At 40.3% G+C, this 18,365-nt stretch overlaps 1 protein-coding gene across 1 annotated transcript in view; it reads left to right on the plus strand.

The window, feature by feature from the left end:
• ppfia2 (PTPRF interacting protein alpha 2) overlaps positions 1–18,365 on the plus strand; it is a gene marked incomplete at its 5' end in the record, with an annotated part of 138,305 nt that overhangs the window by 104,715 nt on the left and 15,225 nt on the right. Inside the window, 12 exons of the mRNA XM_080050712.1 lie at positions 3,614–3,835; positions 5,643–5,789; positions 9,673–9,807; positions 11,479–11,562; positions 12,004–12,135; positions 12,238–12,300; positions 12,708–12,799; positions 14,011–14,143; positions 14,896–15,113; positions 16,246–16,486; positions 17,813–17,842; positions 17,983–18,113. Coding sequence (XP_079906838.1) covers positions 3,614–3,835; positions 5,643–5,789; positions 9,673–9,807; positions 11,479–11,562; positions 12,004–12,135; positions 12,238–12,300; positions 12,708–12,799; positions 14,011–14,143; positions 14,896–15,113; positions 16,246–16,486; positions 17,813–17,842; positions 17,983–18,113 — 1,628 coding nt within the window. The remainder of the gene's footprint in view (positions 1–3,613; positions 3,836–5,642; positions 5,790–9,672; positions 9,808–11,478; positions 11,563–12,003; positions 12,136–12,237; positions 12,301–12,707; positions 12,800–14,010; positions 14,144–14,895; positions 15,114–16,245; positions 16,487–17,812; positions 17,843–17,982; positions 18,114–18,365) is intronic.

The raw sequence follows: 18,365 nt of genomic DNA on the forward strand, positions 1-18,365 counted from the left end.
AAAAAGGTTTTGATCATACGTTTAGCTCTGAAGGTGACCCTCTGCAGTCGATGGAGAGCTCTCGCTGTGACCCCCAGCCTCTCCTATTATGCAGGAGCACACGTGGACCTGCACAGCTGAATACTGAATATCCCTCAGTCTGATTATTAATTTAAGATACATAGAGGTGTAACTGCATCAGCATTTTACTAGATTACGTATACAAAACAGACACGGCTGCATAAGTGCCCATAACGTCTAACCGAAAAAATTCCAAAGCACACCTGTTTAAAATGCAGACAGCAGCATCCTCCGGAGTATACCTGGGTAGATCAATGGAGACGCTATTAATGACGACTTCGCTATCTCCTGTCCTGTTTCGTGAAGATAAAAGGAGATATGAAGAAGTGTTGTTGTTTTATCATGCTTATATGTCTGCGAAATGATTTTGCATACGTGCGTTACCTGCTAAAAACTTGACTTGGGGCTAGTTATTCAGTGCAGTCAGATGTAGGGAACAGACGGACGTAGCTGTGGCTGCTTCCATCAAAAGGAGGGGAAGCAAACAACTCCTCATCTACCAAGAGATAGCCTGTCTTTTCTGGGAAGCTAAAGTCCCCCTCCACCTTGCTCTCACGTGTCCCCTTGGTTGTCATCAATGTGACAGGTTGGAAAGAGGTCGGGGAGAGTGTCAGAAGGAGTCAATGAGAAATGGAAATCTCTTGAAGTGCATATTGACCTGGTAGCCCAAGCTCTTAAAGCTGTAGTAGCACAGGCCTGGATCTGCCTGATAAACCAGCTAATGCCATATGACACATGAGGCCTGTAGTTGCTCCGCCATTAAAAAAAAAAAGATTCACTAAACATCCAGCTCTGGACAGCTCCTGGATTACTTTGGTTGCCCATCACTCCTAGAATAGATTAAAGGTGCACTATGCGGTTTTAAGGGGAGGGGGATTTGTTTATATTTCCAGAGCCTGCAGTTAGTTTACAAAACATATTTACTCTACATGGAATTCTTAGTATTGAATAATGATATCATCATAAATCAAAAACGTAATTATTTTGAGGCACCTGGAACCAAACGTAAGACTATACATATGTTTGTAAACCAAACTGAGGGCCCTGCTGCTGTAAACACAACAGTGAAACAGTTACTTTTCAGGAAGCTTTCTAACTAACAGTGTTGGGGATCCAATTTTCCCGTGAGGAAAGTTTGTTAATTCATTGAGAATATACAGTACCTTTAGAAAATCTTCATTCTCTGACACACCCAAAGTTGCATAGTACACCTTTAACTGGAATACTCTATAGGCCTGGGGTATGGTTTTACTGTTGGAGAACAATAAAAGTAGAAGAGTCTTGATAAAAGATGGATGAATAAAAATGAAAAAATAAGTAAGAAAGCCACCAACTTTGATGCAATCTTTCCTTTATGTACTGCATGTCAGCAGATAGGTTTGAAGATAGGTTTGAATTGGAATACGTCCAGTTTGTATGACGTTCATGCATTATTCCAATATGGTTTCCCTTCACTGCTAGTTTTATTGTGTTAAACTGTATATTTGAAGCTGGTTTCTTTAGCAAGTTTAACTTGATATAAACGTGCTGTTGGCTTTATGGCTTTTCCCCATTCTTCACTGCATTGATTTTCTTAGTTAGTTAGTACTTGGATATTATTTATTTTTGAAACAAAAACCTGCAGACAAATTTCTTTAGGTACTAGTTGGTAGAAAGTGTTTATAACTGCATTGTTCCTCAAAAAACACATTGATGTTAAACAAATTGCAACTGGTGGCAACTCCAGACATATGCAAGTAAAACTCAAAAACTCTGCTTGGCCAGACCTTTTGATTGAGAAAATGTGCCTTGTAATTTGGTTACAATGACCCTGAAAAAACTCAGACTAAACTTTTGCAGGCCATTAAAAAAAGTTAAGCCACTTAAACCTTCTCGGGCTTGAAAAAAGCAGGTGTCTCACAGTTACAGGACTGTGTAATGAGTGCAATAACAGGAGCCACGCTCGCATAATGTATCACTGTGGTACCATTGCAATAAAGCAAAACTAAATCCATGTAAAAGTTTGTGCTTTTTTCTTTATCGGAGCAGCACAGTTGCATGCAGGTATTAAAAATCATTGGTGTGATTTAGTGGTGGGGGCTAGTTCCCTTTTCAGGTGAATCATTTATCACAGAGGCCCCAATTAGATGGCACAGATGGATGGTCCAGAACAGGCATCTGGACCTGGTACCGTAGAGAGAGAGAGAGAGAGAGATGGAGGGTAAAGAGAGATCACTGCTTCACTTCAAACCTGCTTTACCATAATTACATTTTGAACATAAAGAGAAACAGTGTTATTCGAAAGCATTAAAATGTGTTATTCTTGGCTGTGTGTGTGTGTCTGTGTGTGTGTGTGTGTGTGTGTGTGTGTGTGCGTGTGTGTGTCTGTGTGTGTGTCTTCACTTCGAAACCTCTTTTAGCATAATTACCTTTGAGCAGATAAAAAAGAAACAGTGCTATTTAAAAGCTGCGTTCAGTGCTGTCAGCGGGTAGTGTCTTTACTTAATGGTGGTAATAAAGTTGTTTCCCTGATGTGTTATTCTTGGCTCTGATAGCTCTGTTCTGTATGCAACTTGGATCTCAGTGGTGTTTCCCCCTCTCATTAATCTAGCTCATAGAGACCTGTGTAGCAGCACACAGTGAGAACTCAGCCAAGACCTAATCATCTTACTAATACCAAAGTGGCAAAGCAATTTTTTTGCCAATAGAGTCTGGAGTGATTCACCCCCCAGTCTTTTTGCCACCAACCGAAATCAAAAGCAATTGGGAAGAGCCGGAAGCCTTGAGTATCTGCACCTTCATTTATTAGAGTGCTAATGTGTGTAACTCTCAGAAGAGGAAATGCTAGCCGAAAATGTGGGAAATAGAGACGCTTGATTTCTCAAGATCCACTTTAATACGCTACGGGAAGCCAGGGGTATGATGAGAAATCAGAAACAATTATCTAGTTAATTTTTTAGTTTTAAACAGTGTATTTGTAGCAAATTCTGAGCAGGTTTAACTTGATATTATAAAGGTGTGGGACAAAGACATAGCCCCCTGTTTTGATATCTGGTTCAGTGCTTTTATATATGGAGACAATTTGATATGAAATGTCAGGAAAAGCAAAGACAAATTTGGAAGCCTTCCCTTAAACTATATCTGAGTATATCTGAAGGGACCTATTTGACACCTCATAACTTTTTTTATTTTCAGCTTGACATTTGACATAGAAACCTGTATAGTACGGTACGCCATGTTTTTTTGTTTTGTTTTTTATTTATAATTTTAAAAAATATACAATTTAAAGCTAAGTTAGCATAGCCAGTGTTTATCTGCTTCCCTCCCCCAAACAGAGAATGTACATAAGAACATAAAACCACAAATGAATGCTTAACCATTTTAGAATATCCATGTTAACATATTTAACAGTCAGTCTCAAATAAAACAAGCTGATTTCATTGATTAAAAAAATAATTATAATTTTATTTAATTTTTTTTAAATAAAGCGAAGTTACAACAAACCCCTTTTTTTACTCTTCTTTCTCCCTTTCTTTTTCTTTTTTTTTTTCTTTTTTTTTCTTTTTCTTTCCAGCGCCTGTCTAACGGCTCCCTGGAGTCTGCCCACGAGGCGGGCCAGGTGGTGGAGCTGCAGGACCTGCTGGAGAAGCAGAACTATGAGCTGGCCCAGATGAAGGAGCGCATGTCCTCCCTCTCCTCGCGCGTCTCTGAGGTGGAGCAGGAGCTGGAGACCGCACGCAAAGACCTCATCAAGTCAGAGGAGATGAACAACAAGTACCAGAGGGACATCAAAGAGGTCCTACACACACGCACATGAAAACACACACACTCGTTTACTATCTATCTTTGTGAGGTGACATAATGCATTCCCTAACCGCTAACCCTAACCATCTCAACTAAAATGCCTAACCCCCTCCCCCCAACCCTCACTCTAACCCTAACCTAAACCTAATTCTAACCTGAACCGTAAAGCCTAGTCGTAACAGGATTCGAAGAAGTCCTCAATTTCCAAGAACGTCAGAGAGTTAATAGTAGATGTCCTCACTCCGATAGTTAAACGCTAAAACTAGTTCTCACGAAGATGCCTATACAAGCAAACACACACACACACACACACACATACACACAAACTGGCACACACACACACACACATACACACACACACAGGGGACTAAAGGTTGCAAGAGAGACATCAAACAAGCTTGGCGGTGGCCTAAAATAAGAATAAAATATAATTTCATATATTAGCATATACACTCACACTCTCCCTCCCTATTTATAACCATGTCTCTGTCATACATACAGACACATGCACACTTAATTCAGGGCGCACTGCTTTGTTGTTGAAGCAGTATACTCATACATTAGATCACATCACGCAAACAGACAGACCCCAGTAGGCTACACTGACACCTCTCAAGGACGCATACGGAACACTTAGGATTAAAAAATAACTCTCAAAGAAAACCAGCAGCTGTCTCCGCATCTGCCACTGTTTCATTTTTATGCTAGAGCGTCGACATGTAAAGCAAAAAAAAAAAACAGACACTTAAATGCCACTTTTCCTGGAGATATGAGAGTGTTTGTGTCATAAATTGGCAATTAAAGAGCACAATCATAAGCCCATTCAATATACTGACTTGTGTGAGATGAATTCCTATTGAAGTGGGCGGATATGACTCTTAAGTGTGATTCCACCTATAGCCCCAAGCTGAAATTACTATTGATTGTTAAACGATGCAGGTGGGCTCAGCCTTTGGGGACTGAAAAACATTGCCTCTCAGAACTAACCCTGGGTTAATACTACGCAACTGCCCCTTCTCGACCCGCAGTTTATTCAGCTCTCGCAGTGAGCTTTGTGTGTGTGTGTGTGTCTGTCTGTGTGTGTGTGTGTCTGCGTGTGTCAGTGTGTGTGTGTGTGTGTGTGTGTGTGTGTGTGTCTGCATGGGTGTGTGTGTGCGTGCATGGGTGTTGCTCGTGTCTGCAGCAATTCTTTAAGCAGGAAATGAACTCTCAGAGATAATGATGCCGTCATGAGGAACAAACCATCTTTCATGGCAGCATACGAGATACAAAATCAAAGCTATATGTGCGTGTAGTACTTTCTCAAGCTTTATCGTTTGTCTGTTTGGGGTATTGGACTTGTCTTGTCATATATGGTGCTCATCTGACTTGGAGAATAGTTTTACGGTACCCTTGCACCAGTGCTCGTGTTTAAATGACAGGTTTAGTAACTGTGTGAAGGCTTTTTAAACATGCTGAACATTTGCTTTCATAGTGATTACATCAGTTGTTGCACTAAGAACATGCAGCAGCCTGATACTCATATTTCAGTACAGACCGTGATGAGAACATTTTCTGCATACATTTCAGTCTAAACACAGTGTTGTGTAATGAAACCCTGGTGCAATATAAATCAAGCCTGTGCAGATATTACATTTCCAAAATTCATGTTTACAGACATAATGCAAACTCATGTTAAAGCTACAGCTTATAATATGTCTTAAGCACTAACCAGAAACGTTTTTAAGAACCATCTAAAGTTAATTGTTGTATTGTGTTATCCAGCGACCGTGCTGACTTGAAAGTGTGTTTGCCAGCAGGCCTTGTGTCAGAAGGAAGACATGGAGGAACGCATTGTGACGTTGGAGAAGCGTTACCTGAGCGCCCAGCGAGAGTCCACCTCAGTGCACGACATCAACGACAAACTGGAGAACGAGTTGGCCAATAAGGAAGCCTTCCTCAGACAGGTCGGTATAATGAGAGTGTTTAGCCTAGGTGATTTTAAGATATTTAATCCTATGAGATTATCAAGATACTACGTTTTTTTCTGATCTCTGTGCTTTAAAGCCCCTGTCAACACAAATCCACTAAATCAGTTTTACGATGTAGTGCGGGGAGGTAGTTGCATGATAGTAAGCATCTGAAAGGAGTGAGGCATATGTATCAATTCAAATGAAAGATATTGTCATTTAAATTTGATCAACTTTACAGACAATTGGTTTAGATAAGGCGGGCTATGCTCTTATTTTTTTCATACTGTGCTGCTGGTCTGTAGATCCAGGTGGCTGATGAAATGGACCATTCATAGCTGAAATGCCCCATGATTTTTTTTTTAACAATATAACAGAAAAGAATTAAGCATGCATGCAGCTGCTTGTGTAAGATAGATAGTTCCTGTCAGTTAAACCAAAGCCCTTAGAGGTCTGACGATGAGAAAACTTCTTGACATTGTGTCAGATAATGTCAGAGGAAATTACTTCCCGGGAAAGGATGTTTTTTTGCTCGACTAAATGTTTACTTTGAGCTGATGCACATGGCTAAAAGCTTTCCTCGTAACTGATGAAATACGAGTACAATATGATCAAACGATGCCACAGATGTAGTCGCCTTTAGATGATTCTTTGTGATACATTGCGGCCAATTAAATACAGTAAATTGCCCCGGCCGGCCATAGAAGATTGATTGACATTTGAATTGGTGCAGGCTAGGTGCAGGCTAAAAGCACCAGCTGAGCTCTGGAAAGGATTGAAAGAATGATACAATGACGAGCTTGCACCCCTTGACTTTTGCTGCAAATAAGTTTGACATTTTGGGACATGGAAATTATTATTTATTTAGTGGAACGTTACCAATCACTTTCACCAGCTGTGTCCATGTTATATAAGGCTACAGCCAGCCACAGGTAAGCTTAGCACAGAGTGGAAATAAGGGGAAACATCTTGCTCTTTTTACAGTATTAGGGCCATTTATCGCGCAATATTGCTACTTTTTTTAGTAAACTTTTCTTGAACATGGCTCTAATTTACTGTTGTGGACCTAGGTATGACGAAGGAAGAGAAAAATCCACCTACCAGCTCGTCTAAACCTCAATAATTAGAACATTCTTTCTTATTTATAAGTGGTCATTTTAGAATTTATTTCCGCTGCTTGGCAACCGATCGCAGAGCCAGGCCTTTTTCCCTTCTCTCTTTCCTGTCTGCTAATTGCCTGCTCTACCTACATATTAACTGTACATAGAGACATGAGAATTGTACCATTCTAAAATAAAATAAATCAAAAATGTATAAGCACTTGGATTTACAACAACAGCATTTCATATCTGAGTCAAGTTTTGGCTTTCACACAACTAACCCATAAGCATCTCTTCAAGTCCACTGCAGTACTACTCTCTACAAAAATGAATGCATTCTGAACACCACCTCAGATTGCACAGAAATAACCTCTAAAGCCTTTTGGGTTTAAGCTCCTACTAGCACAACACACAAACAAACGTCCATGCTGTCTGCGTAATTAGTTTACTTGTTGTGGTGCCAGGAGCTGAACCCAGGGATCTGGCCGCTCCTGTTTGAAGATGGCTTGTTCAGGGCGATGTAGAATTGGCCAATCGGTACACAGCGAGGATGGGATGAGAAAAACTGGCCAGCAAAAAATGCAAACGAAACAAAAAAAGATGGATGGATATTGGGCACCTAGGGAGGATATCTTTACCTAAAATACACTGTCATGCTCACCCTAGTGTCATCTCAGACACCAATGGGATGGTAATACGTGTTAACACAGAAAAATATCACTGACACACACACAACACAGCAAAATCTCTTTGCCCGCACCAATTTTTTTGCAATATTGAGCTGCCAGGCCCGATGCTTTTGGGAGCAGAGCATCTGTCGCAGATGGCAACGGTTGCCAACCCCAGTCCCTAAAAAAAATCACAGTCGCAAGCAAGAAGGGGGCAACAATCTTACCACGCAACAGGGGAAATACAAGTCACTTCTTGGTGGCAACTTTTACTTGAATACTAGGCTTGATTAACATCTTTTAAAAATGGCAATGGGCTGTATCTGAATTCTTAATCAAAACAGTTACCGGTATGTGCTGAGTAAAAAATGTGCCACTGTCAATCTTGGCAACTACCCAGTCGCTGCTATTTTGATTGTGTTATGGTGCTATTTAAAGAAGGGTTGAGGCGCATTGCCAGCGCCTTCAGTAGCCAGTCCTCCACAGCTAAAATAATGGATATGTGGGATTCTATTTTCTACCAGGCGATGATGCTCTGCCAAAGGTAAAAGAAAGGAAGAGATTCACATTCAGAGAGTTTTTTTAAATTAAAATGCCAGGACAAAGGGGGCCAAAAAACAAATACTGAAAACTATCCTTTATTTAGATCAACTGCACAGAAACGCAGGGATAACAAACACTAGATAAATACCAGTTGTACTCAAAATTGTTCTTGGTCTCCAATCCAACTAACCCTCTAAAAGTAAAGAAAAGGTGTGACATTTTCAAATTCCCAAGTTAAAGCGGATACGAGTAACATTTAAATATCTTTTAAACAACCTCATGTTTCCTCTGATAATCATAAATTACCTTTAACAGCAAACGAGACCATCAGTGCAAAGAAAGACGTTTTTATATAGTTTTTATTGCTGCTTTTGGTCTGGTCGCACACCCAGTCCGATTTTCGGTTCGCTCGTGCAGGCTCTATGGTCACATATCCGTATTGGTTGCAGATTTCAGTGTGGCGCTGCAACGCGATTTGAGAAGCCTATCCCTCCAGGTGAGGGAAGGGGAGCGGGAGCCTTGTTTGAGACAGTTATTTGTCGTCATAAATGACTGATAACGGGGCTGAACCATCAAAGAAAAAAAAGAGAATGCAATGAAGAAAAGCGAAAAGGGAGAGTGAGTGATAGGCGGGCGGGAGGACGTTGCCAAGCAACGTGTATACAATTTCACGAGAGCGAAACTAGACTGCTAAATGAATGAGCGGTTGGTACTAACACAAAGTTTGCTTTGCTTCACCATCATCAGATAACCATTATCTGAAATAGTCATTATTTACATCAACAACACAAACACATTACCTCATCGTGATCCATAGTCTACTAACTGCCGTCTCTCATTCATTCGCTTTCTGTGAGGACACAGCTCCGTGAGAGAGAGAGTAGTTAGGTGACGCTGCTGAATCAACTCATTGCAAGCAGGTGTGTGTACTGACTGGCATTAGTTGATGCAGTGTCAAAACCACTCTCACGGAGCCGAAAAGAGTCCTCACACTTTCAACACACGAACATGCACTATATTGCGCCCTTCTCAGTCCACGCTCACGCGCCTGGCACGAGCATTTGCGACAGCGGGCGTCGTAAAAATACTACCGCTTTTGTCCAAAGGGGACGCCAACGTGCCATCTTACTCGTAGTGCCTTTAAGTTTAGGAGGAAAAAATACTGTCATTTCACTTATTTAATCAACGCTGACGAGTTTCGGCACAAAGCATTCTTCATAGCGTTTTGAAATGTTTTCAGTTCAGTGACAACTTGAACTTGAACAGCTGGGAGTTGGGGCCTAATTATTCAACAACCAATCAAATCATTCCATTGCGTTGCTATTGATAACAGGGAATAATCAAAGGTGATTCAAAACACCATTGCATCTTATTGTTAATTCTGGTCTATAGTTCATGACTTGCGTTTTCTTTTTTTTTTGTGGTTTTGACTAGAAGAATAGTACATACTGTATTCCATTAGTACATTCTGTATTCCATTAAATTCTATTTCTACATGCTATCGATACATTGTGTATCTTTTTAAATGACTATCCATTAATGATCTTTGATGTTTGTTGTTGTGTTCAGATGGAGGAGAAGAACAGGCAGCTGCAGGAGAGGCTGGAGCTGGCTGAACAGAAGCTGCAGCAGACCATGAGGAAGGCTGAGACACTGCCAGAGGTAGAGGCTGAACTGGCCCAGAGGATAGCAGCCCTCACCAAGGTAGGAACACAAACACACACACACACACACACACACACACACACACACACACACACACATACATACAGGGGCATCTCAAAAAATTGGAATATGTTTGAAAAGTCCAGTCGATAAGTAAACTTTCCTATATTCTAGATTCATTAGACATAAAGTGAAATGAATCTAGAATAAACATGTTTTTCAGAAGGTTGACATTTTCTGTATTATAAATCTTTTTTTTTTATTGATTTGATGTAATATTCATATATTTTTTTAGACACTGGATTTTTTTATCCCATGAGCCATAAACCGTAATCATCAGAATCAAAACAAAATAGAGGCCTGACATATTTTGAGTTGTGAAATGATTTATTTTATTAACCTTTATTTACAGGGAAATCCATCAATCTAGAATATATGAAAGTTTCAGTTATTGAATGGACTTTTCAATGATATAAATTTTTTTTGTTCATGCACCTGTATGTGTAAGTGTGCACATGGTGTCATCATGTCATGAAGTTTTTTTTTTCCAACATGTCCATCTCCTCTTCCTCGGCCACATATAGTCTGCCTGCAGCTCTTCCTCACCAGATGATTATCACTTTGTTATGGAAGCTAAACTCCAAGACATGATCTCCAGTCTTAGGAAGGTAGTCCCACATTACAGGGCCATAACAGCTACTGCCAACACCTTTGTTATCTTATTAATGTATGGTGGCGAGTGTGTATTTACTGGGATTATTCTCTGGCTTTTCTAACCGCCATTGGGCAGCAACTGCATGGGACTTTCTTGAGCTCTCTCTTCCTCCTTTCATGCTGTACTTTGGTGACCCCCTTCCATCTCTTTTTCCGTCGCACCCTTTTTTCAATCAGCTCTCTCTCTCCATCCATCCATCTTTGAGTTTGGGATAGAGGCTAGGGTTGGGCGGTATGGTCAACATCTTCTATCACGGCTATTATATCAGGATATAATATTTTTCTGTAAATTCAATGAATTAATGGCTTAAAATAACCATACTGTACTGGCAACACATTTGATTATTTTCATCTATTTGGCAATTTATTTTGTTTCCATACAAATAATAAAATTGTGTGCAAAATACTAGACCAGTCTGCCTTCAGTCAGTCAGTGCAATATGAAAGTCATAGAATAACACGCTTTTTTAAATATATATATATTCGAGTTTTGAGTATTTGAGTAGCTATATATCAAAATAGTGAAAGATTCTAATTTTCTCTGCAAGGTTTGCTTTCATTTTTAAAAAGCTGTCAAAATAAACTTGTGTGCGGTTATATGCTAACCATTGCTTCAACAAAAATAAAAATGTCAAGTTTTCAATATCTAACGGTACATACAATCTTAGAGTATACTGCCATACCGCCTAACCCTGATAGAGGCTTTGGCTTGTGTTGTTGGTCGTCACTGCTTTGTTGTTGTTGCCCACCGTTAGGCTGTCAAACAGATCAACAGCAGACGATGGTGCCCTCCCTCTTGTCACGTGTCCTCTGTTGATCTGTGTGTGTGTGTGCGTGTGTGTGTGTGTGTGTGTGTGTGTGTGTGTGTGTGTGTGTGTGTGTGTGTGTGTGTGTGTGTGTGTGTGTGTGTGTGTGTGTGTGTGTGTGTGTGTGTGTGTGTGTGTGTGTGTGTGTGTGTGTGTGTGTGTGTGTGTGTGTGTGTGTGTGTGTGTGTAGGCGGAGGAGCGTCACGGCAGCATAGAGGAGCGGATGAGACACTTGGAATGCCAGCTGGAGGAGAAGAACCAGGAGCTGCTGAGGGTGAGTCACTACAGAGGGGGAGGGGGGGAGGGGTCGTGCCAGTCTGTCACCCCTCACATGAGCAGCTAGAGGCCACTGTGGCTGATGATGACACATTGTTTTGATTTTGATTGCAGATGACACTTTTGACCAAATTTTTTTATTTATTTATTTTTTTTACGCACTATGTGGTTAGAATGGTTCGTCAAATGTTGCAAAATGCACCCCCCGGACTTGTTTCCATAAAATCCCCCCCTAAGTTCTCTGCCTGGGGGTTAGTTCAAATTGCAGGGTCACAAGCAGAAAAAAAAAACATATTTCTACATCTACTACAAATGCATCATTTTAGATGTCTCCAGACTTTCTACACATCTGAGAAATGACTTTGCTTTCAGGGGTCTCAAGCTAAAAAATATATAATGAAATATAACTCTAATAATATAATGTACTTTATCCCTCCAGGCTCGACAGAGGGAGAAGATGAATGAGGAGCACAACAAGCGTCTGTCTGACACGGTGGACAGACTGCTCACAGAGTCCAACGAGCGACTGCAGCTCCACCTCAAGGAGAGGATGGCAGCGCTGGAAGAGAAGGTTAAAGATGGCTGCCATGTTGACTGTTAAACCTAGCCAATACAAGCACAGTCCAATGGATGTCAGTTTAATCAAGTGTATTTTTTTTTCTTGTCTTTGCAGAATTTGTTAATCCAAGATTCGGAAGGTTACAGGAAACAGTACGAGGATTCCATCCATGAAAAAGTAGGTTTGCCAAAGATCAAAGGATGATGACTGTGTGTTTTTTAAACTTCTTTATATGAGGATGACTAAGTAAAGTATATTTTGACTGAAACAAATGTGGTTGTTGCTTGGCATTAGTTATATATTTTTTAACGATTTATGTATTAATAATATATGCAGTTGAATATTCATACACGTCCCGCATTGTGGAAAGCTAGTGAGATAATTTTATAAAAAGTTTGGAAAACATAAGAAAGTTATCACTCTATCACTCAGTATTCAGCAATATGAAAAATAATCAGCCCTACCGGCTATAAGCAAAATCAGTCCATAGTGTTAACATGCACCAATAAGATGAGTGTGAGTTATCATTCTTGATATCATAGTCAGGTCCTGTAATGATATATTGTCCAATTTGTTTCTTCCAGTCACATCTGGCGGAGGACATTGACAAGCTGAGATCAGAGCTCGACCAATTCAGATTGAGGGCAGGCTCCCTCACAGACCCCACCATGTCACGGTAAATTGCGTGTGTTTGTTTGTGTGTGTGTGTGTGTGTGTGTGTGTGTGCATGTGCGCCCAGTTATATTAAAATGTGACGTATATCGCTTCAGTGTTAAAAGATTACTGGCCTGCAAAACCCATTTTTTACTTTTATGAACTCTGAGAATTGAATTCATGGTTACTATGCTATTGGTCAAAACCTTTCAGGGGTGGGGCTTAGCGAGTTTTGAAAGGTATAATAGCAACTTCTGCACCTATTTACTTACAGTATAATACTTAGTTAATAAGCAAATTGTAAAAAGAAGATATGGTTTTACAGACTTAATGGCGCCAACCCTGGTGATTTAACTTTCCTGGTCTGGTGCATCTTGGGTAAATAGATATGAATATGGTTAGATATACTCTCTCTGGTAGCAGTCCTGTTATTTCATCCACCACTGATACATTTTGCCAGGCACTATTGTTAGAAACACTGGTATCACTGAACTCTCCGTTTCTATTATTGGATGTTTTTCAAAGATTCCTTTTCATGCTTGCTTGGTGCTCTAATATTACAGTGCTGATAATTTGACAGTTGCAGCCTTAATCTTTTCCATAGACGAAACCCTTTGCAGTCATACAGTCACGCATAACGAGCCTTGATCTTCCAATAAAGTACACTTCACACTAGAGCTGCAACGATTAATCGACGAATCGATTATTAATCGATTATTAAAATAATCGGCAACTATTTTGATAATCGATTAATCGTTTTGAGTAATTGTTTTATAAAAAAATTCCAAATTCTCTGATTTCAGCTTCTCAAATGTGAATATTTTCTCGTTTCTTTAATCCTATTATGACAGTAAACTGAAATATCTGTGTGTTTTGGACATAACAATACATTTGAGGACGTCAACACGGGTTTTGGAAAATTGATCAACATTTTTCACCATGTTCTGACATTTTACGGACCAAAACACTAATCGCTTAATAATCGATTAATCGAGAAAATAATCGACAGATTAATCGATTATCAAAATAATCGTTAGTTGCAGCCCTACTTCACACCTCATCACAGTGAATGTTAGATGCGATATACTGTAGGTAACCCCAACACAAGATTTGATTGGTTAACCCTGTGCATAACTGTGAACATTCCCATTGCAATTTCTTTTGTATGTGCCTAATTATTTTGTGCATAATTCACTGAAGTTGTAGAGTTATTGATAAGAGTGTTTTTTTCAGGTCTCATTTGGACACATCAGGTGAGCTAAGATTCTCGTTGGGATCTCTGGCTGAAACCCAGTCGGACCATTACCGCTCAGCCAAGGTCATCCGCCGGCCGAGGAGAGGGAGAGTGGGTCTGCGGGAAACCAAGGTCAAACCACAGATTCTTTTCTTACTCATCAAAAGCCTTTAATTTTTCTTTGCGTCATAGTAAAATGCAAGTCTTTCTACTTCTCTCTACCATAAACTTTCATCTCAAAATGTAAGAGCTGCTATGTTGGTCGATTACTTATTATTTAATGTGTAATCAGTGGAGTTGGATTTAATCTTTGGTCATTTATTTTCTACAATTTTTTTTGCCATTTCTGTGACCCAAGACAGGCACATTCAATTAGCACTGTGCCTCAGGGCAAAGGGAGTCCAGGCTAGTCTCTCCCCTCCATAAGATAAAACATTTTTTGTCTATTATTTGAAATATTAATGTAGTCTCCTAGAAAAATATACATTTCCAAGGGCCAAAAGAAAATGCTATAAATGTTATGGTAGATTACAAAGTTGTCTGCTGTCAAGTACAATTAATTTTGTTTCCGTCATGCCAGTGTTTTGCCTATTTATATATATTTTTGTATATAAAGGCACTCACTTTAATTTTCATAGACAATATTGTGAGGAACTTGATAGTTTAAGGCATTGAAACATCTGCGCATAGTAATAGCTCCTCATAAAAATTCAAATTAGACGCGTGAAAGTTACTATAATTATCTGTAGCAAAAAGGTTTTCAGTTACCCGAGGACGCCTTTAAATTCCCCCCCTTAATGATTTTAAATGCTTTTCATTAGAGCTTCATTTTTATATGGTCTGGTGGTGTTCACAGTCTTGCCCCCCTTATCTTTATGTGCCAGGCCAAATCGCTAGGGGAGCAGGAATGGCGCTCGCAGCAGCTGGGGGTTCTGGGAGGACACCATTTTGAAAGCGACACGGAGATGTCGGACATCGACGATGATGACCGAGAAACCATGTTCAGCTCCATGGACCTGCTCTCACCGGGAGGACACTCTGACGCACAGACACTGGCCATGATGCTACAAGAGCAGCTGGACGCAATCAACAAGGAGATTCGGTATAGCTGACACACAATGCCGTTTTAATGTTAAAGCTATAGTGCGTAACTTTTTTTAAGATGAAATGTCGGTTACATTCATGGCATTGGCAAACGAGTTGACACAAAGTTGATTAAGCCTATTAGCTCCGCAAAACGTACGCTATGTTTGTCAGAATGGCAGCGTTTACAAACTGGTGTCACCCCAAAAATGCTGCAATATTCCTGAACAAAACCCTCCATTTGTATGCACTCAGTGTTTTAGGAAATGTGATCAGCCTCTTGCTTGTTCATGCTGTAATTATCTTGCGCTAATAAGAATTCATAACCCAAGGCACAACTTGACTTAGTTCTTTATTTCAAGGGGCTCTGTCTGAATGTGCATTTTGGTCTTGGCAAATTGTATCCCCATTAAAAATGAAGCCTTCTTTCTGGAAGAGTTCATTCCAATCTGATGGCGGATAGTGATCCAAGTAAATCCAAGTAATCCAGCTCTCAGCTAATTACAAAGTGAGACCCCCTGGAATGTTAACGCTTATGACCTGACTTTTAGCCTTTTAATCCCCTCACTATGGCCATTAATGAGTTTGCCTCTATATGTGAGTATTTAATGGAGTTTGTTGAGCAAATCTCCAGAAATCTACCCCCAAAGACCCTGATAGATAATGGCTCGACTCCGTAACACAGTGATACTGATATCATGCTTGCCTGGGAATAACAATGGAGTCTATGTTTATTACTAGTATAAGTATTAGGAGTGTAACAATACACATATTCCTATTGAACCGTCACAATGTAGGCCGTATTGTACCGAACTGCACCGTAGCCTACCGCAATACGTAATTATGGCGTAAATAGCTTCAAGATAACATAAATATGCCAAATGTTCATGCTTGTTTTGATTGCAGTGTGGAACTTGCACTTTTATTTGAGAAGTATTTATTTATTATAGACCTTGGTTGTTTGCAGCAGTATTTTCTTTGTAATGCTGAAAAAGACCTACAGTATCGGCAGCAATTGTGCATTTTTCCTCTTAACTGATAACCGTAAGAAACCAAACCGTAACTTCATAACCGAGTTACGTACCAAAGTGTAACTTTTGTTTACTGTTTCACCCCTAGTAAGTTTACACCTTTTTTCTCTCCTTTCCTAGGCTGATCCAGGAGGAGAAGGAGTCTACGGAGCTGCGAGCGGAGGAGATAGAGAACCGCGTGGCTAGCGTTAGCCTGGAGGGACTGAACCTGGCCCGCATGCACCACCACCACGGAGCCTCCATCACTGCCTCAGCCACAGCCTCCTCCCTGGCCTCATCCTCCCCACCCAGCGGACACTCCACTCCCAAACTAGACCACAGGAGCAACATGGACATGGAGCGCATGGGAGTCATGACACTGGTACGGGTTTATTTTAATACATTTAGACCTCGCATAGACTTACTTATTCACAAATTCTGACCACTGTTACTACTACTATTTTTTTAATAACTTTTTAAAGGGGCTCCGAGTAACTTTTAGTGTAGTGATCATTCTTACACCCCATTTGAACTAAAGCGGTAGTGTTTTTACTATGCCAACTGTGGTTCCTGAGTGAGCGTACCCATGACAAAGGCATTAAGAAAAACATAGCATTATTTGCACTGATGGTCTCGTTTGCTCTCTATTTAATATATTTTGTATTTGGAATTTGGGAGAAATGTTGTCAGTATCTTTGGAATAATACAAAAATTCATTACGCATACCTACTCATGTATAAATAGTAAAACCAGAGAAACTGATCATTTCGAATGGCTTTAGTTGTATATACTCTTTACTGCAAGCTAATAACCATGACCAGTGGTATGATTGCAACGATAGAACACATTATCAAGATGTGCAATGTCGCCATCCATACATCCAGTGATATCTGAGACCAAAACGACTGAGCATTTCATTACCAGAGCAATAGATAGTGTGAGATGTGACCTGAATTCTTACAAGGTGAACAGTTGCACATACGGCCGGCTCTCTGTATATTCTAGTCGAGATCGAGGGGCCTAAAATTTGCGATAAGGGATTCACTGTTTCTTGCATCGCACCGCTGCTTTTACCGATTCATTTGAGAGATTTGACCACTTGTGTAAGCACAAAGAGATATAGAAAGGTAGAGAGTGGTATTGTATATAACATATGTCTTACTCCTTTGTGCAAAAGGATCACCACGTGTCCACAGCAGCTTATGCATGGAGTTGGTAGTAGTCATTTAAATTTTTTATTTACAGTATCGCTGCATGTTAAGCAGTTTATCTAGTGAAGACATCAATTTTTTAAGACTTGCTGCATTAAATGAGCGTGCCGAGAAAGTCATGCTCTGTCAGCTGTCACACCATACGACCCAGATGTCAGAGAATTCTCCCACAATAGACTGTTCCCCCTGACTCTCTCTCTCTCTCCATATCGACCCTCAGGCTGAAAAACCTTCAGATGTGTAAATGTTTCCTTTTAAAGGAATAGTGTTTTGATTTTTATTGATCCCTCAAATGAATTCTTAACAAAACCATCTTTGTCCCCTTTTGTATTGATCTATGTATTGATGCTGTATCGGGGCAATGGCTCATGAGCATCCAATGGTGTGTGCTATTCATATGAATGACCGAATATAGCTTATAGTTTATAACCAACAATCACCCATGCTCTAACACATATGTATTGACTATTGTTTTTCTCTGTCCTCTGCCCAAACAGCCCAGTGATTTGAGGAAACACAGGAGAAAGGTACAGGAAAGCACGGCTGTGTGTTGATACATTTTCGGATGTGATATTATTAAACTACAAAAAATATGGCTGCCATAAAGACAACCGGTATAAACGGGGTCGTGTGTTAATGTCCTATTTCTTTGCCATGTGTCCCTCAGATAGCAGCGGTGGATGAGGATGGGCGAGAGGACAAGGCCACCATTAAGTGTGAGACGTCGCCCCCTCCCACGCCGCGCACCGTCCGGATGACACACACACTGCCAGCCTCCTCGCACAATGACGCACGCGGGTACGAGTCAGCTGAACAAACACTTGCTCAAAAGATGGATGTAATCTCGACAGTGGAGTTATGTTTTTTTGGGAGTAGGGTTTTTTTTTTTTTTTTTCTGTCTCGGAAATAGGCAATCATTTCCGAGACTGATGTAGAATGTTTTGCTTGATGCACTGGTTTTTCAGATGTTGCAGTCGTCTTAGTTAAGTCTCTGCCTGTTTTGTTGCATTGGGCGAAAACCTCATGTTTCACTACTCACTCCAATCCTGT

Source organism: Ammodytes marinus, assembly GCF_949987685.1.
Source record: "Ammodytes marinus genome assembly, chromosome: 22".
In the NCBI taxonomy this organism is placed as follows: domain Eukaryota; kingdom Metazoa; phylum Chordata; class Actinopteri; order Uranoscopiformes; family Ammodytidae; genus Ammodytes; species Ammodytes marinus.